This window comes from Gossypium arboreum, chromosome 11 (assembly GCF_025698485.1).
Source record: "Gossypium arboreum isolate Shixiya-1 chromosome 11, ASM2569848v2, whole genome shotgun sequence".
NCBI lineage: Eukaryota > Viridiplantae > Streptophyta > Magnoliopsida > Malvales > Malvaceae > Gossypium > Gossypium arboreum.
In genome coordinates, this window is record NC_069080.1 from 122,650,431 (window position 1) to 122,674,203 (window position 23,773).

Genomic DNA, 23,773 nt, shown 5'->3' on the forward strand with positions numbered 1-23,773 from the left:
TAGTATATAATAATAATTTTAACAAATGTAAAACGGAATGATAAGACACATTATGTTTTTAAAAAAAGTATATATATTCAAATATTGATAACGATATTATTGAGAGATATAATTACAAATTTCGAAAAAGTTATTTTCTATATTATAAGATGAGAATTAAAGATAACTTCGATCTAGGATTGTGCAGAAGTGGGGCGAAATCGCTTAAACTGATCGAATCGTCCCGCTTTAGATGGTTCCAATTTAATTTTGATTTCTGATATCGGTTAAATCGATGATGTTGCATTAATTTCAATTTTGAATTTCAAAATCGTTTAAATTAAAAATTAACCCACTTAACATATATATTAAACCCAAACCCAATATCTCATAACCCATTTACCCCCAACCGGCCGTGGGCCAACCCAAAATCATAAATTAAAAAAAAAGAAAAATAATTAAAAAAGAAATCTATTTACTAAATAAATAGTACTGACCCAAAAAATGTAAAACTAAAACCCCAAAACAAAACCCCTGCTGCAGCAGTTACGTCCGTCGGCCTCTCCGCTCCTCACTCTGCCTCGTCATCGTTGCCGGTCGGCCGTCGATCTCTTCTCCTCATCTTTTTCCGTCGGTTTTCGGTCGGAGTAAGGGCCCTTTCGTTTTTGCACTGGTCAGCCAGTTAACGGACGCCTCTCTCAGTCATTCAATTCTCGGTTATAAGGTGATTTCTAGGGTTTATTTGTTCTTTCTAATCATGTTTGCTGAGATCTGTGGAGGTTTTCTTTGTGTTACAGTATTTTTAGTATGAATACATAGTGTATATTTCCCTGTTGGTATATTGATTGGTTATAACTTATAAGCAGAAACTATTGCATTCTTCTTCTCTTCATTGAGTATTTTTAGTATATTAATCGTTCATAACTTTTTTTTTTTTGATAATGCTGATCATCTTTTGCTATCATTATTTTATCATGTTTGAAAAAAAAAATTAAGGAAAATAATCTCGTTCGGTTGGTTGGCCGACTGAACCGATTTTCGGTTCTCCCCCAGTCTGTTTGGTTACAGTTCCATAAAATGGGGAAGCCGGTTAAGCCAGTTTTCGGTTTTCTGCACCGAACTGGCTGATTGATCACCCCTACTGAGTCAGGACTCGGTAGCGTAGTTTAGAAGTTGAAACTAAAACCCTGGTATTCTACTACAGTGAACACTGGACATTGAGTGGGCACAGCGGAGGTTTTGACTAAATATTGAAGACATTGACATTTCAGGATGATGGTGGCAGGGACTGAGGTTCCTGTCATTGGTAGTGACTCCATAAAATGGATTGACCTCACGATTCCTTCATCCATCAACCACATTGACAATGGTGGGTTCGCTCCTCCCACGGCGGATTCTGCCTCCGCCACTTACATTCATGGAGATGATTCTTTCTATCTCATTTGGTAAGTGTTTTCTTCTCTACATTAGTTCATTAACGTAACCTTTATGATTTCTTTCTCTTTTGATAAATTCTTATTCATATAATTTTTGCAATCCATCAGCCGGATCCATATGGCTCAATCGAATGTTCTGGAAATCTTCAAGCTCTCGCGGGAATTCCCTCACAGCACTGGGCTCCGCCTTAGTTTCTCTCACCCACTCTCGGCTTTCGCTCTTGTTAGCGCCTTTCCAACCAAGTCACACTACTTGCTTTATACCGTAACTATCTCCGGGATTGCTTACTTCATTAAACTTTCCAAGGACTTGACTTCCATTTTCTCCAGGGACGAACTTATAGAGCTTGATGTGCGTGCTTATTCTAATTGTAATGAGCCAATTACTTGTATGGCAGCGAACCATGGATGCCTTTTGCTTGGGAGAAATGATGGATCTGTTACTTGCTTCCAACTTGGCTCGCTTCACCAAACTGCTCCTGGTATCTATTCTTTTTACAGCTTATTCTTATTTTGTTATGTTATGGTTGTTATCGCATGTAAAACTTTCTGACTCTTAACTTTCCCAATTTAGGTTTTGTATCTGAACTGCGTGATGATTCAGGGGTTAGCCTAGGTCGCTTGTGGGGTTTCATGTCAAGGTACCTTTTTTCTACTTTGAGTAATATATATATATGTCCATTGTGCAAAAATGTATGTTTACTATACTTGCCTGTTTTAGTGATCTATATTTGGCAAAAATTCAGTATGAATCATCAAAATGTGCTTTAAGGCTGTCTTTGAAATTTTAAATCATGGGAAAAATGTGAAGACATTGAAATGTATTAAATGTGAAAGAATTGAAAGTATAATATATGGGAGAAAACATTTTCCAATCTTGTTTGTGTGTGAAGGGAAAATGAGAGGATAAACTAATAGACTAATTAAAGGAAAAGGATTCCAGTTTTTTCTTTTAAAATACTGTTTCCGTCTTGTTTTCTTGTTCATTTTCCTTCACTTTTTTCTATCATCCTAATTAGCATTAATTTTCTTTATCAAGTGTGATTTGGCTTATGTAGTGTTCGTTTGCATGTTGTCTGAAAAGCTTAAAATTATGGTTGGACAAGATGAATAGGTCTAGTGTTTTACCGTTTACCTGCTATAGTTATAAATGGTTTACTCGCTGTACCTCCAAAAAACTTCTTCTGAATCAACTTTCGTATTGGTTCTTGTTCCATCTCATTCATGGTGGTAGATACTAGAGTTGTCTACTAACTTCTATACCACAAGTCTTAGGATCTTGGTGAATGCCCAAGGATTGTGTTGGAGAGAGTTTTGGAGTGAGAACTTTTTCTTCTAATTGATATTCTCAGTAAGTTAATTTTCACTGGTATTAGTATTCAATATAGTGCGGATGATAGTCCTGTTAGGAATAGGTTTCTTACTAAACTCTAACCAGGAGTTATATACATGCGAGTGTGTATAGATAAATGGATTTGACACGATTTGACCTAACCCATAATCCAACATAGCTGGAAAAGTTTAAACTTATGTTTTGAATTTTATGCTTGATTTGATTATATCTGTGTCACAATCATTGTTTTCTCTTCTAAAATAGGTCAATTTTGCTAATCTGTCATGCAGGGGGAGGGGTGTTGGGGCTGTGCAGGATTTAATAGTAAAAGAGATTCTTGGGAAAAAAGTTGTATTTGTGCTTCATCATGATGGGATTTTAAGAGCATGGGATCTTTTATCTCGCAACAAAATATTAAGTCATGCAATGACTGTGCCAACATCACTTGAAGGTGACCTCTACCACTTGACTTCACCATTCTTCTGTAACTATGTCCTAACTTTCATTATGTCCCTTCTCTAAATGTTCCTGTTTTATAGCTTCTCAAACAATAGGTTCTCCTCCTTGCAATGAGAATGGCTTTCCTTTAACCTTTGTAATAAAACATAATGCTGACTGGAAGCCTTTTGTGAGGGGGAGCAGCAGGAATATTTCTCTTGATCTATTAATTCATTGTAGTTTTCATCTATTAATTGGTGAAAACCAGTGTAGTTTCCACCATAGTGGGATCGTTTTCTGATTGTTAAACACCCTATATTTGATATTTACATGTGCCAAAAATCAGATTTATTCAGTATCATATGAAATGACCTTTGAAGAAAGAGTTCAACATTTATATGCCTTTAATGTACTCTGGTGAGAGTATGTGCTTAAAATTTTGTTGCTTGCCTTAGGTTTTATTTTTTCAATTTTCTGTTGGCAATGCCAAGTTAAACCTTCTTGATGGGTGGTTGTTTGAAAAAGGTATTTAATGGAAATAGACCATCTTAATGAAATGTTTTATTGGTGAAATCTGCTATTTTATTGGTGAAGTCTGCTGAGTGGCAATAATTAGAAACCATACAAGCCGAAGAATAAGGGGTGCATGACCAAAGATTTTTAGTTTGTATATATATAACCTTGCCAGGCCTTGGGAGTCACTTTAGATTCCAAATTAACTAGTGGGAGAATCTTTACGATCAATTTCCTTCTCTTCCACTTGACCTATGGAATGTATTGAGCACTTCACTGTGAATAGGATATATGAAATGACACTGGGGCTCAATACTTGTGGAGGATTGTTCTAAATTTTGGTAATATAGGATTAAATTTGTTAAAATGAACTTACCTTTGTAAGTTGAAGATTTTGTCAGATTATATTTAGTTCAATTGAGTATGTAGTGCTGGTTAGCTTCTAGAAAACCAGCCAATTGAATGTAAACTAATGTTATTGTTTTACTACGTACACTGCATGAAACTACTTATCTTAAAAGCATCATAAGATCCAATAGACTGAAATTGAGGCCAAAACTGGGAAATGGGAAATGACCAAAGTAGTCATGAGCACCAAGAATAGTACTTGACTTTTAATTATTGTATGGATGACCTCTTAACCCCCAAGGGTGCTTACCCTTGGGCCTAAAGGTTTTAATTCATTAAAGAACATGTGACTTAAACCTTTAAATTTCTTAGAGTATGATTCTCTAACTATGGTATACATGTCTATTGCTATTCATCTGTTGGTCAGTGAACAATGCAAAGATTTTTTATGGTGCAATATTAATTATAATGATGTGACATTATTGGTAAAGCTAGCAAGGGTTGGGTTCCTTGATTTAGAGGATTAGTTTGACAGGTTTCTGAACCATTTCATGCCAGTGATAAATAAATAGATGGTAACTATGCTTGAAATATTAGTTATTTTGCAACTGTGGTGGTTACAATGTTGCCAAGCTATGCGCCTAGGTGAAGCACTCTTTCAGTGTGCGTAATTAAGTGTTCTTTGGTTCCCCTAGTTTTTAATTTCTTGTGTTAGCTATCTTTGATTGTTAATAAGGACAGTTGTAGCTCTACTAATAGGAATAATAAATCAAAAGAGTTGATGCACAATGAAGGCAGAAGTAGGGAAATCTTGGAAATTTGTTTGATGACAATAGTTGTGATAGTTCTTAACCTTTGGAACAACATTAGACTATCTATTTCAGTGAGGTCTTTATTGTTTATTAACAAAACCATATCTTTCAATTTATTATTTATATTTTAATAGATGGTTTTCCTTTATTTTTTCATGCATATATTTATTATCTTTAGAAAATTGCACTGTACCTCACTTGGGTGAGTACTTTTTTGCTCATCATATCCTTGGATGGTGTAAGGCTCCTATCGCCTACTGTGCCTAATGCCTTTTATAACACTAGTCATTTGTCAAATGGAAGTGGAGACAAGCTTTAGAGTTTTGGCTTGTGCTTTATGGTTTAGAATGAGCATTGTAGTTGTTCACTAAAGTTTGAAGTTATAGCAGAGGCTACATATCATCATCAATAGTTGCGTATGTTGTAGACATAGTTGTAAATAGCATTATTTAGGAAATTTCCTTTTATATAATTGTAGTTGATATTTTAGGAACAACTAGCCTTTTAATTCTTGTAATGATCCAGATGTGTTTGATTATTGATGGTCTTCCAATGTCATCTATTGTAGCTGCATTATGGTTTTATCCTTAATAGTCATTATCTAGAAATTTTCAAAACCTTAAAATTTAAAGATATGGCTTATTTGTTTTACTCATGCATTTTTCACTTCATTTCCGTTGTAGTTTATATATAGATTGGAGTTCTATTTTGCGCCTTTTGTTTGGTTATTCTTCTAAATTTAATTGGAGCTTTTGGGTTACTTGTAATTAAAAAAAATTGCCACTATCTGAAGGAATAACCAAGGTTGTTCTGAAACACGATCTCTCCAACATCCACTTCTAAAGGATGTTCTTGGCAGCCTAAAATTACACTGTGGACATTCTGTAATATTTATGAGCTTTTTCTTGTCTAAAGTACATTTCCCATGTTTTTTTGTATCTTGTAATTGCAGGAGCTACATCCACTAGGTTATGGTTGGGTGAATTTAATAGTGATTCAAGCATTTTTCCTTTGGCCATCTTGTATAAGAGTACGTTGGTATGTATTTCTGAATTAACTCTAGTTGTCCAGATTTATTTCTAAGCAAATATGCTATCGCATTTCTCTCTCCCCTACTTAATTGTTGAAGTGCACAATCACATATTTATAACTTGTTAAAGATATTAGTCACTCTTGAACCTCCTAGAAACTTAGTAAACATCTGAAAACTGATCTATGGATCTCTCTTAGCTTGTTTGAATCTCATTTTTTGAAAGACCTTTTTTCTAATTATGGCACAAATCATCATGCTTGGTTTATTCATGAAAAATTGGATTTGGAAGCAATGTTTATGGTTACTCAGTTGTGACTTTTGAGGTCACTAGGCCGCAAATAAAACTCTCTTATTTTCCACCCAAATCAATTGGCAACTAGTATGACTGTATGGGCCATGCGTTTACCCTCTGATTCTGGTCAGGGCTTTAGCTTTTGGTAGTAGTATGTGTATTACTGTTACAAGACACTAAATTTTCATGGATAAGGTCAAAAGTTACCACTAAATATAAGATGATAGATAAAATTTACTGCTTATATTTGAAGGATGCAATATTGTAATGTACTTTTTGGTTTTGTCCAGAAATGGTTGAAGTAAATAGGTAAAATAACATTATGATTGGAAATAAGGAATTCTTCTACCGAATATTTTATTGTTAACTTTTGGCCATTTTGAATTAAATAAAAAAGTATAGTGGTAACTGGTAAGTTTGCATTTGTTCAAAGATAGATGGTAAATGATCCTTTACCTTAACTAGAGTGGCCTTATCCTGAATATCAACCATCTAATATAAAATAAATCTTTATCAATGACCTGTCATAAGGATTCCATCCCAATCTGCATCAAGATAATCCTAAGACTAGTTTAGCTGTAATTCTCATTGATTGTATGACATCCTAAAGCTCACTTGAGAAGCCTCAAAATTCGTATTAGTGCATTCATATCATTAGTTAGTGGAGAATCAAGAAACTAACTAACTTCACTGAGTGCAAAAGAAATGTCTGTCCAAGTAACTATCTAATAGTTTAACTTCTGAACTAATTTGTGAAATTGCCTTGGATCAAATATCAACTTTATCAACTACATGTTTGTTGGATCCATTGCTTTGGATCCTTGAATTCTGTTATGCATAGTTTGTTTATTCAAAAGGTATGCTAAACGGGATTGAGCTGCCTTGATTTCCAAGAAATGTTTGAGTTGTCCCAATTCCTTTGTTTGGAGTTTACTTCGCAAGAACTACTTCAACTCTTGTATTCCAACACCCATCACCTGTTATGACAATATCATTTGCATAAACACTTGACAAAAATTTACCTGGGTACTGTTCTTTCTTAGTTCATTGAAGAACATTGAGAACCAAAAACTCACGAAGTAGGACATGCAAATGTTTTAAACTAGAAAGATGGTTGCTATGGGTCATTATAGTTCATCCTTATCATCCTAGAAAATAATAAAAAATACATGCTGTGGGACTACTGACTGCGATAAAAATACGATAGGTGATAGTTTTGAGTGAGAAGCTAATAGATGTTCAGATGATGATGGAGTGGCTGGTGATGGAGCTTGACAAAAGAAATGAAACGCAAGTGAATTATAAGATCCAACGGCAGTGAAATGATCATTTTTGGGGATTGTGGTCCATTGGTTTTCTTATAGATTAATCTAAAGGGCTAGGTACTTGTTATGGCCATTGGCTTCTTTGAGTAGGATGTTCGCCCTAAGTTAAATGGATTTTAAGAATTCTATTCCAATTAGTTTCAGATAAGTGTTAGATCTTTTGGTGGTGGTGTTGTTATTTTATTTAGTTATTTGGAATTTAGAAAAATTGATTGAGAATATTATTTGTTGTGTTCTCCTATGTATTTGCTATTGATGCATGCTCATTTGGCTTGTTCTCCAATTAAAATGTGGAAAATATTTTCCCAAAACAAATGGAGCCCAAGTTTCTAATTTTATATTGTTAATACTGTTCGCATAAAATAGTGCCAGTAACTTGTTCTACCTTTTGCTTCAATATTGATTGATTTCTTGGTTTACTTTTAAGGAAGTTAGCATGGAGGTGATTTATGTTTATAGTCTCTGCTGTTCTACGGGGGACAGGATCTCCTTGTCTGTAGACTCTTCAGTAAAAAATTTTCCTGTGGATGAGGTAACAAACTGGTTTTATATTTGTTGCTCCAGATCTCCCTCTCTTTTTCTGTTTTTGGTAAACATTTGCTTAAAATTGACATGTTAAATACTTTTCTGGATATCTCATGTTTCAATTTTGTCAGGGGGGATGCATTGATGTCAAACTTACGTCAGACAAGATCTGGATATTAAAGGATAATGGATTGGCGTATCACCACCTTTTCAATAGTAGTAATATGTGAGATTTAACATGCCTAATCAACGAAAGCTCTTCACTATTGCATGGTTTTACCATAATTATTGTGCTGTATGATTTTGTAGCACACCTGGTTAGACATAGTGTGGCTATAATGTGGTGAAGCATATTGAATTCTAGGATATGGTTGTTATATGTGTCCCCTACTTTCATAATTGGTGGTCTGTGTCTTTTTTTATACATTTAGCTTAAGAACTTATTGTCGTGGATAGGGATAAAATACATACAAACAATCTAGAATTGTTAATTGGGCGGGTCAGGTTGGTTTTGGGCATTTTAATCTAATCTAGGTCAATTTGGGTTATAAATTTTTTGGCTTATTTCAAGTACAAGTCATTTCAAGTTCAGGTTATTTTGGATTTGAGTTAGTTTCGTGTTCAGATCATTTGGGTTTGTCAATTGGTTTTTTCGAGTCTGGTGTCTTGGGTTCATGTCTTTTCGGATTACTTGTTTGGGTCATATTGGGCTCAATTTAATTGGGATTTTCAAGTCGGGTATCTTGGGTTCATGTAATTTTGGGTTACTTGTTCGGGTCATATCGGGTTCAGGTTATTTTGGGCTTGGGTCATTTTTTTTGTTTGGATTGTTTTAAGGTCTGGTGGGCAGGTTCGAGTTGTTGATTTTCTATGGTCAAATCAAGTTGTGTTGGGCTTTCGGGTTTGGGACAGAGTTGGCAAGTCTAAAACAAACACATATTGGTGCTGTAGTGATTTTGCTTAGCAATTTTATGGTTCCTAATTTTTGTCTGAAACCTTTCTTCTAGGGAAGAAGCACACTGCTATGCTTTACAAGAAGAATTTATTGCAGACCAGCTGTTTCAAAGTTCAGAACACACTTCAGATGATCTTATATCAATAATTAGTTCAATTTTGTCATCTGGAAAGGTTCTCTCATCAATGTTTCTTTCTTATACTTCTATGGATTTTTTTTTTGTATTTATGTTCTTTGACTGCCAAGTGCATAGTATTTGTCTCATTCAAAGTTTGTCCACAGCTTCTGAATCTAGGACATAGCTTCTTACTTTAGCCCCTTTTATAGTGAAAATAGAAGAAAATCAACCATGCATTTGTTCTACTTCTCCTTTCAGTTCTTTGCTGTGCATGGTGTGATTTTCATTTTTTATTTACTTGTCTTTGTACTGAATAGAAATTTTTGTGAGAGGTATGTTGCTTATTACATCCTTTCAACCTTTTGCAGGATCAGATTGTGCCATTTGTATCTTCTATTTTCTTGCGCAGGATTCTTCATCCTGGGGTTTACCATAATAAAGTTCTTCGTTCAACTTTTCTAGATTACAGCAAGCACTGGACTGATAATGAATTTCAGTCATTAACTGTGGATGGACTCAAAAAGGAGATTATTTCACTTGTTGAACATGAGGTTTTCTTTGCTTCATTGTTTTAGTTGTTGTTCCTCTGGCAACTTTTATGTTCTCTGGATAGCTGATCTAACTTTTGACATTTTTTGTCAGAGTATGGCTGAAAGTCCTATATCTATATTTCAAGGGTGGAAAAATTTTTTTTGTCGCTATTTTCAATACTGGTGTAAAAAGAATGCTCCGTATGCATTGATTTTACAGTCCACCTCAGGTGCTGTTGGTCTAATCAGAACACATTCTGTCTCTTTGTTCCGTAGTTTGGAAAATACTGAGCTGCTTACTGATGGTATGATGGAGATCCTTGCTTTTTGTGAAATACAGTATTGAACTGGGTTTATACACCGTATCGACTTATTTTAACTGTTTAAATACATACTCTCTTGCTTTTGTATTCTGCTAGGGCTGTCAGAAGATCTTGGTGATCTTGCTAGCTTTGGATTGGATTTATTTAATGACAACTCTGATCGCGAGATTCTTTTTGAAGTTCTCAGATGTGTCGTAAACATCAGCCAACAGTTGGGAAAAACTGCTTCTTTTATCTTTTATGAATCATTTGTTGGAAGACAGAGTATCTCATCTGAAGAGATTATTCCTCGCTTGCTGAAGATTTTAGGAGCTGGATATGGTCCATCAACAAGAGCAGGCTATTTATCTGGTCTTGGATCTGATGTTGCTTTGGAGAGGGAACAGAGAGATCATAAAAATCTAAGAAAATTCTCTGTTGACATGCTTTTATCTCTTCACGATCTTTGCAAAAAAGCTGCCTCATGGAGAAAAATCTTGGATGTCATAGAGAGTTATCTACAATTTCTTGTCCCTAAAAAATTTACACAGAATTCAGGTGCTGAAACATTATCTTGTCTCAACAATTCCATCTTGGTTCAGGCTTCCTGCCAGATTGCAAAGGTGATGTTTGAGTATGCATTGGACATCCTTCTTTTTGTAAGCTATCTGATGAGCATTGGTGGGCAGGTGAGTTATTCCTTGTGATGCTTGATTCTCTATTAATTTGTCATGAAAGAAAATAAATTGGATACATGTCCATGCTTTTCTATGTTTGTGTCAGACTTGGTCATAGTTCCATAGCGAAGGGAATTTACCAAATTATGCATCTTTTGAAGGGGAAAATCTGGTATTAGGGGAATTTTGAGTCGTGACATGGTTATATGTGATCATGTTAAAGTTTATATTGACCTATGTTGCTCAGTATTGTGTCAAATGACACGATCCTGGACATGGACATGATATGGGATCTGGGCCTGACGCAGGTAAACAATGCCACCAACTTGGTAGCTGAGGTTTGTTTGGTATTAGTTTCATTAGTGTTTTCCCAAATTGCACTTGCATTGGGCAGCCTATATGCTGGAAATCTAAAAAGAGTGAGAAAAAGATAACAGAGGGAAGACTGATATTGCAAATTCAAAAAGAAAGAAGATAATAGTGGGAAGACATACAAGGAAAGAGGGGGGAGAATAAGAAGGACTAGTGGAATGAGGGGTTGCTGGAAAGTGAGAGTAAATTGCAGCTGTGGAAAGATGTTGTAGTGGATGAAAATTGCAGAACGAGAAAGGTGATGCACAAAGGGGGACAAGTTATGGAAAAAATTGTAGGGTTCTTGAAGTTAAATCTTAAGAATAGTGGCTTATGGGCCTTGGGCTATCTGGGTCCAAGATAAATGATAAAGCCTTTCTTGATACCAAATTTTGATACTCAAAATGGTCGGGTCTCTTCCATTACTTTTCCTTCCATTACTATTTAATACAACTTTTATCATCTTGTGCGTCATTCAGGTAGGACAAGGAAAAGAATAGTAGTATATAGGTCAAGCCTTTCTTGATACCAAAATTTGGTGGTTTTTACTGATAGCGGTGAATAAAACTTATTAAAAAGGACATTGTATATGCTTCCTAGTTTTGACTTCAGTCAACTTTTGAGAGGACAGTAAGCACAAGCATTCGTGAGATTTGAGTACAGTATTTCTATGAAGATATCATTCTTGTTTTGAACTGTCTCCTTTCTTAACAGTTACTAGTAGATTATATATTTATATGTTAACATTGTGTACTCTTGATAGTTTAGACTCCCTTTAAGAGGAACTTACCACTAGCAAGTCTGACTTTTGGAAGCAATATACAGATTAACATGGTGCATGATGACATAACTAGAATACAAGTTGACTTGGTTCCGATGATTGAAGAAATTATTTCTGAGTGGCTTATCATTCTGGTTTTCTGCACAACACCATCAGAATCACCTCCAATTGAAGATTTCAGTTCTCAACTTTCATTGCTGCAGATTGGTAAGTTTCTTATGGTTTCTGCTTATTTGCTTTAGCTAATCGGAAACCATCACTGTTACATACTATGGTATGGAGAGAGGAATTTGTATTACTTACTGGTTGACTTGATTGGTTTCTGTTCTTGTCAATGTTTCAGATAATAAGATCAATAAAAGATCATGGAGGGAGAAACTTGGGAAATGTGATTTCACATTAGCCTCTTTACTTCTACTACATAATCAAAGTTCCTCTGGGTATGAGAGACATCTTTCTTTGGGATGCCTCCTTAATCCACATGAAATTATTACTTCAGTGCAGAAGTTTGCTAGCTGGATAGTATGGGGAAATACTGGGGAAGTTTCTTCTTCCTTCTTGAGGCGCTCAACTGAATTAGCAATTGTCCTTCTTAGGAATGGCCAATATGATGCTGTTGAGGTTTGTCATTCATTTCTCACGATTGTGACTTTTTACATTAAAATATATAGTATCTGAGAGTTTATCTAAAATTCATATCCTGCCTTGTTTTTTGGGGGGCCAAAATTTTTACCCTGTCAAAGTACCTGCTTGCTATTTTTGAGGCCAATGCAAGAAGGGAGAGGATATTCAGAAGTATTCAAGGTACTAGTGGTGATTGGTGCTTACTTCAACATCTCCTTGGATGCTGTCTTGTTGCTCAAACTCAGCGTGGGTTACATGGAGTTCTGAAAGGAAGGAAAGTCAGTGAAGCTGTTAGCTGTTTCTTCAGGTAATTAGTAATTTAGTCATATCCTGGTTCTCCATTTTTCTGCTACTTCATCTTTCTGATTTTGAACCTACTTTCCTCTTAATTCCATTTTATAAATATTTTAACTTCCTATACTTTTTAACCTTGAAGTATAAACAGTTGAAATTCTATAATATTAACTTACAAGTATTTCAATATTCTTAGAATTGAAAATTTTATCAACTAAAGCAATTGATATAAATATCGCACCGTTACCCAAGGGTGATGATAAGTTATACCTTTCATCCTTTTAAATTAATTTCTATTATATTATAAGTAAATTTCTCGTATGAAAGTAATGCAGTGCAATACAAGTCTTTCTTATCTCTAAAATAAGTCCTATCATTAATGAATATTTATAATGTAAACAGGAGTTGGAGCCTGATTGGATTTGCTTTGAGTATTCAAAATTGTCTTTTACAGGCTATTCCACATTCGATAAGACTTGGTCATTTTATTTATGTCTCAACTGAGTTGGCACTGCTTTGTTCTATGCAGAGCTGCATCAGGAGAAGGAGCTTCACAGGCCTTGCAGAGTTTGTCTGATGAAGCAGGGTTGCCATATCTTGGTTTTAGTAAGTTCATCTGAAGAATATTGTTGTTTCCTAGAAAAAAGCTGGACAATTTAATTTCTTGAGCAAATAGATGATTTTAAAATTTTCTGGGTCAGATGGTCATGTATCTGCTGCATGGAAGCTTCATTACTATCAATGGGTAATGCAGTTATTTGAGCAATATAACATTAGCGAGGGTGCTTGCCAATTTGCTCTTGCTGCACTGGAGCAAGTTGATGATCTTGGCCTTGGAGGTGATGGCTTTGAGAGAGATTCATCTAATGAATCCACTACTACCATCAAAGGACGTCTTTGGGCAAATGTTTTCAAGTTTACTTTAGATCTTAATCTTCTGAATGATGCATACTGTGCAATAATTTCAAATCCAGATGAAGAGAGCAAGTACATCTGCTTAAGGCGCTTTGTTATTGTTCTTTATGAATGTGGAGCAATAAAGGTTCTTTTATATCCCACTTTTTGTTTGTTCCAGTTATTCTGCCTTGGTTCAGTGTCATGCATATTTTGTCATGGCTTGCATGTGGTTACTTACAAGCTCAAGTAAAGCACAATGCTTGATGAGTAGTTTCGATGCCATTGACAGCATCCTAAGAACAAAAAGCATAAAAGAATTTAGTAAAGCAAGAATTGACATTTCTTTTTGTTTGAAAATAAAGGTGTTGAAGCAAAATAGAAATTAAGGAAAGGATTCATGATAGTTATCAGCTGTAAAGGACGTAAATTTCTGTAGGGAATTGCAACTTTCCTTCTTGGTGTTTTTACCATTTTGCTTGCTCTGCATCACAGATCGGCGTCTTCATTTACCATACTTATTCTTGCAGTGCTTGCTGTATTATTTATTTTGGTCATTTATAGTCTGTGCCTGTGGGTAATAAATCAGTTGACATGTTACTTATTGGGAACTTGTTCTCCTTTCTCGTAGCAGATACTCTGCAATGGTCAATTGCCCTTAATTGGTTTAGCAGACAAGGTTGAGCGAGAACTTGCATGGAAGGTATGTAATACTTTCTAGGAGATGTGATCTTTATGGCTGCTTCTTGATTTTATTTTCTTGCAGACTGATCTCTTAGGCATCCTTTTATGCTGTAATTTGTAGGCGGAGCGTACGGATATCTTGGCAAAGCCAAATCCATACAAATTGCTTTATGCATTTGAAATTCACAGGCATAATTGGCGAAAGGCAGCTAGTTACATGTATCTATATTCTGCTCGATTACGAACTGATACAGTTCAGAAAGATCAGCAGCATATGTCAATTACACTGCAGGAGAGGCTGAATGCACTCTCTGCTGCTGTTAATGCCCTGCAGCTTGTCCATCCTGCTTATGTTTGGATTGATCCCCTGCCTGAGGGATATTCTCTTCGGAATGAGCATTACCCACATAAAAAGGCTAAAACAACAGTGAAAGAACAGTGTAATTATTACATCTACAAAGAGCTTTATTATTCTGTGATATTCTCATTTTGTTGTCATCAGAAGAAGCATGCTTTTAATCTTATCATTGTAGGAAAAATGAACGTATTCGATAGTTTGATTATGTCTATGTATGTGCTCAGTTCTCCGATCAGTTTCAAATCTGTGCATGACCTTATTCAGTGTTGTCAAGGCGTGTGCCTTGTGCCTTGTGCCTTAGTATTATTCGACAAAATTGCCTCAGACACTTCCAAGCAAGGCCCTTTTGATTAGGCACATGGGTGTGTGCCTTGGTGTGCTTTTTTGTATCGCGCTAGGCATAAAAAATTCCCACCTGATTGAATTTCCCTTTAATATCTTTTATTTTTCATATTTCTCATTTCATATATCTTTAGTAGTATGAAAGGGATCATGTCAAACCATGTACTTCTCCATATTTGAGCATTCAGCAACAGACATTGACTATGAGGAAATCATGCCGATTTATCAATAAAAACATTGCATGTTCTGTAGATAAAACTAGAGCATACTTTAGAGTTCACTATATATTTTAAGCTTTATATATTATACGCTTCACTTCAGTCAGGCTAGTGCTTTTTTTGCGCCTAGCACCTGGAGTGCGCTTTGTGGTCTTGACAATGCTGACCTTATTAATATCTCCTTCTTTCTGCTGCAGCTGTTAATGATGTACAATCTCAGAGGCTGCAATTTTGCATTGATATTGAGAAACTTGAATATGAGATTGTGCTAACATCAGCAGAATATCAGCTTTCACTGGCAAATGTAAAGTGGACATATTCTGGTAATTTTCTTTCAACCTTTTCTTTTTCTGAGGGTACTTCATTTACTAATGCTTGTGACGTTTAATTATCATTTTATGGTTGTTGTCGACTACCAACTCTGTAAATAATCAAGATATAGGTGTAAATAAGCAAGATTGCACTCCAGCGAGAGCTGTTCATGGGCTTGGCCGGGTCTGGTTTTGCTTTAAACATGATATTAACACACTTTATGCTTACTCAAGCCAAGTTTAAAATTTTGCCCAAGCTTTTCTATATTTGTAGATGGCTAACCCAAGCTCATTTTAGCCTATTCATACTTTTTTAAATCTTTTTGAAAAAAATTATATTATTTTAATTTATCATTTAATAATTTTATATATTTTTTCATTTATTAAAAATTTATATATAGGCAACTTAACCTTTTTTAATATTTACATCATAGTATTATATATTATTATAGATTTTATTTTATGTGTTATATTAGAAAAAATGGGTAGGGTCGGGCTTAGGCCTTGAATGTTTGAGCTTGAGCTTGGCTCATTTTTTAAATGGGCCTAGTTTTCTTGCCCAATCCCATTTTTCAATCCTAATATTTTTGCCCTGATCCTCCCAAATTTTGAGCAGGTTTTCGGGTTTGGACGGGTAGCCTGGCCCAGCCCTTGAATAGGTTTAACTCCAACCAATTCAACCAAGCAAGAGAATTTGACATAACCTGTAATTTCCTAAGTAATCTAAATAGGGGTAATCGTATTACCAAAGTTAATCAAACAATATCCAAATGAAATGCTCCCTTAGGGTTTGTTTCGAGTGCCAAGATTGTTAGTTCTTGGAGTCTTAAGTATATCCTTTGAAGTCCTATTTGGAATACTTAGAATAGTTCTTTAGGATTAGGGTTGATAGTAGCCTAGATAGTTATCCATGTACTCTTTCTTTTGTGGACAGATTATGACGAGAATTCTTAGTATTGTTGCTGTTTTTACGTGTGATGCAATCAATCTTAGGTTTGATTTCCTAAGGAACCCTCAATGTGAGGCGGAGGTTTTCTTTCTTCTTAGTTATGGTCAAGCAATCAAGCAGTCAAGCAACTCTAATCTTGGAACTAAGAAATGTTGTGTTAAGAAATGTTGTGTTTCTTGATGTAATTTTACCAATCTTCTTAATTATTTTAGATTGTTATATTTTACCCTTGCCCTCCAATCACTCTTGTATTCTGAAGTGGCACAGTCAAAACAGAAATCTAATCAGACTATTTTTTTTTAGTGTCTTATTTAGGGTGCCTTTCCTGAATAAGACATTCAAAGCTGAATAGTTTATGCTTTTGATGCTATCCTAGTTTCAGTATACAAACTATTAAGGGCAAACAAGTTGTTTTCCATTTTCATTTGACTCGGTTTCAGAAAATTAGTCTTTCATGTTCAGAATTCTCATGGGCTAAATTGCTTGAGTAAATTATTCTTCCAGGTTGGAAGATCTCATGAGCTACTTTATTTTTTCTTTTCATTTTAAAAGAAAAATAAATTTTCTACTTTTAGCTGTTGATTTATTAGTTTTGTACATTTTTTAAGTCATTTATTTTTTGGGTTCTTTTTCTCACTTTTTTGGAGTAACATGAGTAAAGGAAAAGAAGGGTTCGTTTCTTTCCTAGTTTTAAATGAATAAGAAAAAGGAAATTGGTAGGATTATCAAAATCAATTGTTCGGTTATGGAGTGGAAAGGAAAGGAAAGAAAGGAGATTGAGAAAATTTTCTAGTTATACCTTCTTAGCAAAATAATAATGTAAACGATAGATATATTTGGTACACAGTACGATGTGTAGTTCTTAATATACTAGAAAGCTAAAATATTTTTATCTCAAAAAATAAAATCCAAATGTAACATTTACTTTGCTGGCAGCATTTTAAGTAATAAATGCAATATACATATTTCATGAAGGTATAAGAGAAAAATTTTATAACATGTCCCGTTGTCTATACATGTCCCACTATGTCATCACATTTCCTCCTTTTCCCACATCAACCCGGCAAAACCATTTTCATTTCCATCCCTTATACATGGACTTGAAGCTTCTATGTGCTTTTTCCTTTTACACGTCGAGAACCCCCTTACGTGCACTATGTGATGGCCCATGTTTTTTTATTTTACTTATAACTTTTGGCTCTTATATTGTAAGTTTCAATCAGGAACACAATTCAACTTTAGACACAAAAAGGTTCTTGTTGCCATGAAAGCAAGAATTTCAGTATATAATAACCTTTTCTCTTTTCCTTCCCTCACCTTCCCTCTGGCTTTTGATGGGAAATGGCAGGACTCTTCCTTGTCCTTCCTTTTATTGATTTCCGAGCAAGGGAAAGGGTTCACTCTTTTCTTTCCCTCCCTTCCCCCCAATCTGAACAACTCCAAAACTTGTGGCTTAGTAGTTTTAGGCTTATGTAAATGTTGTGACACGCTTCACCTTATGGCTTTTTCCCTTTTAAAGGTTTAATAAATGTACTCAAATGGGTGGTTTGTATATCTGTTGTTTCTGTTATGGCTGTGACATATTTCTGTAAAGATGTGCGGGTTTAGTAATGATAAGATTTGTTGATGGTTGACCGATAAGAGTTTCAGGTGCTTAGTATTCTGAGAGGTTCTCTGTTTGTGGAATTGTTTGATTTCTTTGGGGTAGTCTTTGAAAGATAAAAGAGCCATGAAAGTCAGTTCGGTTGTTTGGACACTAGCTTGAGGTACAACCTTTTGTACATCATTTTAAAGCAGAGCAAGTTATTGCTGGTCTAAGAACATTTGCACTAGTGGGCAGTATTTAAAATTTCGTCTTATAGCTTGAAAGGTTCTAGTTTCTCTGCATTTAAATTGGCTTGCATAATTCGGGGTACGCCGTATAATTGTTGCTTTTCTACATGCTTGGAAAGGCACTTTTGAAGAAAAGGAGTTCTTGGATGATCTAGCTTAGTATAGTTTGTAGAGAACGGCCTGGTAAGGTATGAACGGATAAGGCTGCTATTATTGTTTTAATATTTTTATGCAAATTGAGAAGTTCATTATATATTTTCCTCCGTTAATTTGGGTTTTGAGATGGTTTTGTTTTCTCGTTCTTATTTCAATTTTAGGTGTATGCTCTTGTATACAGATGGTGTGCTACGCTTATGATATTAATAAACGGTTTTTGTTTGAAAGAAAAGTGAAAAAACTGGATTCTCCATCTCAATGTTTTGTTGAGTGGACCTTTTATTATGCACTTTTAATAGTCACTTATTTTTTGATGATTTCTTAAACTTTTAATTGCTTTCCAGGAATCGGAAAAGCCCCATCAGATCTGGTTGAGCTTCTAGTCCTAACTAATTTATATGACACGGCCTTCAGCGTTATTTTAAAATTCTGGAAGGATTCCGATCTGAAGAGGTGGAAATATTTACCCTTCTGCTGCTTCATTGTTTCTCGTGGTGGTAATATGTGCTTCTGGTATGTCTGTTGACCTTTACTTTGTGGTTCTTTTTGGTCAGGGAACTGGAAAAGATCTTCTCTGCTATTGCATTGAAGTGCTGCCCTAGTACGGTTAGCTCATCTCGGACTAGGTAAAATCAGTTGTCCTTTCCACTTCATATGTTTCACATTTTCCTTCTTTTGATTTGCCTATGAAGCAATTAATCTTCATTACATAATGTGGCTTTACCTTTTTGATTGAATTTAGATCGCAGAGTCTATTATTGACTTCATCCAAGGATGAAGTGGTTGTTCACGGTTCACCTGGTATGGAGCTCACCAGTGAACAAACTAAGGCGAATTGTCACTGGGAAACTCTTGAGCAGTATCTTGTTCGTATCTTCTGCCTGCTTCTAAATTGTTTATCTTGTCTAGTTCTGAAATTTGTCTTATTTTGCTTGTTTCTTTTGCTACTTGCTTTTTGTCACCTTAATAAAATATTGCTAAAAGGCAATTGCATATAGTAAAAAGTAAAACCATACTAAAAGAAATGAATAAAATACAATCCCAATCTAACATGATTATTCTATATAATCATGCTTTTTGCTCAAAAAGTACAGATTTAGTTTTTAGTTATTCAAACACATTAATTGTTTTTTATCGCAATGCACTTCTTGATTTTTTCCGTTGAATACAAGCAAATCATACTTAGTTTCAATTAAAGATAATATGAAAGAAAGGAAAATTGGCATCATGGTTTTCAGATTGGAGGCCTAACATCAGACATTATGGTTTAACCCAGGATAAAAATGATGCTAAAAGCGATGCTGGTTTCTCATGTAACAATTCTTCTAAATTGTTTTTCTTTTTAGTGTGTGTGCATGTGCTAGAGGTTGAGGTTGGTTATCAGTAGTCCTAGCGACTTTTGACATGACACACAAATGATATTTAAATGTGTATGGGTTTTATGTATTTGTGTTTCATGTCATAATTGGTGTCGACACGCAAAAGGTCACAACTAATTTGCTTTTCTTGGGGTAAAATTCCTGTGTAATTTTGAATTGTGATAAGGTTTAAAGATGTGGAGTAGTAATTACTTGTGTCAGGTTTTCTGAACTGACCATTGAAAGAATAAAGAACTCAAAAGCAACCTTAAAATTTTATCCTTGTTGCCCTTTCTGTTTTCCTTTTCTTAGCCTCTTTTGCCATCTACCACATCTGAGATGTTTATGCATTGCAGGAGAAGTACAAAAACTTTCATTCTAGATTGCCAGTAATAGTTGCTGAAACGCTTCTTCGTACTGATCCTCATATTGAATTGCCTTTATGGCTGGTTAAAATGTTCAAGGTAATACTTCTACACAGAAGATGAATCTTCAAAATCAGTTGCTCTCTTGATACAAGAAGCTGTGAATGGTGGAAGTTGCATGTTGCTAGTTTTGTATAGTGGTCTCTGCTATGGTTCTTTGACTCTCAGTATTCATCTATTTTCTTGTCAAGAAAAAATATCATTTCTAAGATTCGAGATAGTATGATATGATATTCAGGCGAAAACCGTATGCATGGCCTATATTGGGTCTATTAAGATAACACAATAATACACAGGTATGAAAAGGAAAGAAAAAGGACAAGGCTGTAAGTTGATATATAATTGCTTCACATGAAAGTTCATCAAACTAGTAAATTCATTCTTGTGAAAGCCATATCCAAGCAACCAAATATTCCTGGAATAATCGTTTTCTATTTGTTTTCCTTGAGATTGTATAAATGGTCTGGTAGCAGAAATACAAAAGACCAAGTAGGGAAAAAAAGGAATGAAAAGAAAAATCCCCAAAATGAGTTTGAAAGTTTACTGTCAGCAACCATTTGTACCAGTTGACTTCAAGATAACTTTCTTTAAATGAGTGTAGTTGATCTGCCTACAAACTGTTTTTAATATTGTCTGGATTAATGTTTGCTTATTCTTAAACTTTTGCTTATCACATTCTGTCGGGTTTGATTAGGAAAATCAGAGGGAAAGGCCTTGGGGAATGACTGGTCCAGAGCCAAGTTCAGCATCCTTGTTTCGACTATATGTTGATTATGGTCGATATACAGAAGCAACAAATCTGTTTCTTGAGTATGTAGAAGCGTTTGCATCAACAGTAAGTCTGTTTTCCTTGATGCGCTTTTGTATATAGTGACTCTCCTAATGTCAGAAACATCCATGATATTTCAATCCATGTTTTACTTAGATATCTGACATTGCCCATTGTAGTCAAAAGTCACTGGAGTTGCAAGATGCATCTTCAAATCATCTTACAAAATTAGATCAGGACTCTCTGGTTGGAAAAAGATACAGGGAAGAGGATGGATCAATTGTGGATGCCTTTCTTTATTTGATGGTTAATAAATTGAAAGGAGGCAGCTATTTGTAACTGATTTTTTATCAAACATAGTCATAATGAGTGGGAATGACAGAAGGCCATATATGGGCAAGGAAATTGCACCCCTTTCCTCCCATTACTACCTTGGTCAGTACGTTAGGAATGGTGACCTTGTGTGCTCAATATCCTCCCCCCTTTTTGTCAATAATAATAAAAATCCTCACCCTATTGGGATGGGGAGGTGGGTTCCTTGTTCGGTAATAGTCAACTGACATTCCTGCTAATCAACCATGTTCTTTGCAGCTTTAGCTTCTACTTGTTTCCTAGTAAAAACAAGGAGTGGAAGATATCTGCCTTTAGGTGCAACCATGGAAAAACTTCTATTTGTTTTTTATCATACAATTTTAGTTTTATTTTAGGGGGCAGGATATTAAAGTTTTGCATTTTTTTTAACTTAGTATATTCATGCAAGTTAATCAAGTTTAGATCATGCGAAGAGTTACTAGGACATCTTGTTGATTTTCTGACTAGAGGATTGTGTGTGTGTGTGTGTGTGTGTTTACTATAGAGTATCTACAATTATCATCCCCTTAAATTATATAAGTGATGGCTAGAGTTGTAACTGACCCGAGCTTAGTTCAAATAGAGAAAAGCTCAAGTTCGATTCAGAAGACACAATTTTTCCTTTTTTGGAAGTCAAGGAAGGGGAATGTCTGGCATTTTCAGAAAACCTTTAGTCCTACTTTGAAATAGTTCTTCCCTTCCCTGTGAACATATTTATTTCACAGGCAATATGCATTACTGAATTGTTGCTTCTTTGTTTTTCCACAATTGCTATTAGCCGGTTCACATGTCCTCACATGCTTTCTTTCTGCTTTTGATCCTGATTTTTTTTTTCTATTATCACGTATAATATATTCACTCTTCATTCTTACTTTCCAGTTTTAATGTCCATCAGGGCAAATTTGTTCCTAAAATTCTATTTTAATAGTGTATTTTCTAAATTGTATTAATTTTATACCATTTCTCTATTCTACTAAGACTTTGCAACCAAATATTGATTATGTTGTCTGATGGGAAAGAGCACTTAAAGAACATGAATCACAGAAGTCTTCTGAATCTGGTTGTTACCATGTTAGTTGATTCTACATCCGACTCCTAATGCCACATTGGAGATTTACCAAAAAACATTATGGAGCCCAAATGAAAAGTCAAATCACTAGGATTTTTTCCCAAATTATTGAACCACATTTTATGCTTTATGTATGGTTCTCTAAATACGAACCTGTTCATTTGTCTGTTACCAGTGAAAGTTGTACACTGCTGGTTTTGCTGATTGGTGTTCCTGTTAAATTTTTTTTCAGAGACCGCTAGACATAATTAATCGCAAAAGATCATCTGCAGTATGGTTCCCATATAACACAGTAGAGCGGCTTTGGTGCCAACTAGAGGGGTTGATCAAATCAGGGCACATGGTTGACCAATCTGATAAGCTCAAAAGGCTACTGTATAAATCTTTAGTAAATCATCTAAAGCAGGTAAGTTCTATTGAAGGCCGGTGGCTGTTTTGGATTATATTTGTTTTTGGCTTTTCACTGCTGACCATTTGGCACAATTTCACTTGTTTTCAGCTCAAGGTGGATTCAGTTGATGCAGTTTCTTCCGCAGGCTAAAGAAATTTTCATCACATCTAAGGTAACATTTCGAATCATCATGCAGAATCCTTGAAAAACTCTGGCTCGGTTAAGGTTCTGATTGCAGCCCATAAACTCGTTGTTGTAAAGAAAAATTACCAAAATTTTCCATGTTTTGTGTTTACCTTTCACAATTAGGTTCATGTTTAGTGAAAACCAACTGATACAATCTAGCGCCAAGCTTTTTTTTAAAGAAAATCCAGTATTGAACAGACAAGTAAGAAATTTTTATGCACTAAAAAGTGTGACAATTGTAATCTTAAGACAGTGACTTAAGCCTCCTATCGTTTAGCAATTTTTATTTGTTGTAAACTTGTAAGCCCGTTTAAAAAATTATATATTTGTGGTGTTCATATATCTTTTCTTATATGTATTCGTTTTTCCATACCTTAATATGTATCCTATTCATTTTTTTCAATTTCGAATTATTGTGGTAGGCTGTGGAAATTTTGATTTGAGTTTTTTTACTTTACTGGTACTGTAAAAGATGATAATCCTCTCTTTAAAAGATGTTTAACAAAAAAAATTACAAATCAACTATAATTAAAACAAGGGAAAAGTGCAACAGCAATAATTAAACTTTGATTAAAATAATATTTCAATCACTAACATATTCGAAAATTACCAAATCAGTCACTTGAAGTTATTTTTCGTTATCGTTAGGGTGTCACATGTATTTGATGTCTATTTAATGTGTACTTAATTTCTACCGTGTAATTAAAAAAATTAACTTAATGCGTTAAAGTAAAAGCCAATTAAAACTTGAGAAGAAACTGAGTAGGCAAAAATAATTTGGTTAAAGAAAAAAAAATATCGTTCACGTTAATA

At 34.9% G+C, this 23,773-nt stretch overlaps 1 protein-coding gene across 5 annotated transcripts; it reads left to right on the top strand.

Moving 5' to 3' along the window:
• The first annotated feature begins 467 nt into the window (after positions 1 to 467).
• On the top strand, positions 468 to 23,302 carry LOC108473261 (nuclear pore complex protein NUP160). 5 transcript variants are annotated; one of them, XM_017774777.2, is made up of 27 exons: positions 468 to 703; positions 1,184 to 1,424; positions 1,524 to 1,897; positions 1,990 to 2,056; positions 3,039 to 3,199; positions 5,812 to 5,897; positions 7,937 to 8,041; positions 8,166 to 8,260; positions 9,042 to 9,162; positions 9,476 to 9,658; positions 9,750 to 9,942; positions 10,057 to 10,628; positions 11,793 to 11,955; positions 12,092 to 12,369; positions 12,492 to 12,679; positions 13,196 to 13,272; positions 13,368 to 13,708; positions 14,195 to 14,263; positions 14,366 to 14,684; positions 15,360 to 15,485; positions 18,756 to 18,864; positions 18,966 to 19,037; positions 19,154 to 19,277; positions 20,126 to 20,233; positions 20,889 to 21,029; positions 22,616 to 22,789; positions 22,883 to 23,302. In XM_017774777.2, exons 2-27 carry the CDS (start codon positions 1,252 to 1,254, stop codon positions 22,922 to 22,924), a joined length of 4,461 nt encoding a protein of 1,486 aa, XP_017630266.1. In that variant the 5' UTR covers positions 468 to 703; positions 1,184 to 1,251; the 3' UTR covers positions 22,925 to 23,302. The 5 variants fall into 5 exon arrangements, with proteins under 5 accessions (XP_017630266.1, XP_017630264.1, XP_017630265.1 ...); XM_017774775.2 differs by having other exon boundaries at positions 475 to 703; positions 14,192 to 14,263; XM_017774776.2 differs by having other exon boundaries at positions 475 to 703; positions 1,251 to 1,424; positions 14,192 to 14,263.
• The last annotated feature ends 471 nt before the right edge of the window (positions 23,303 to 23,773 follow it).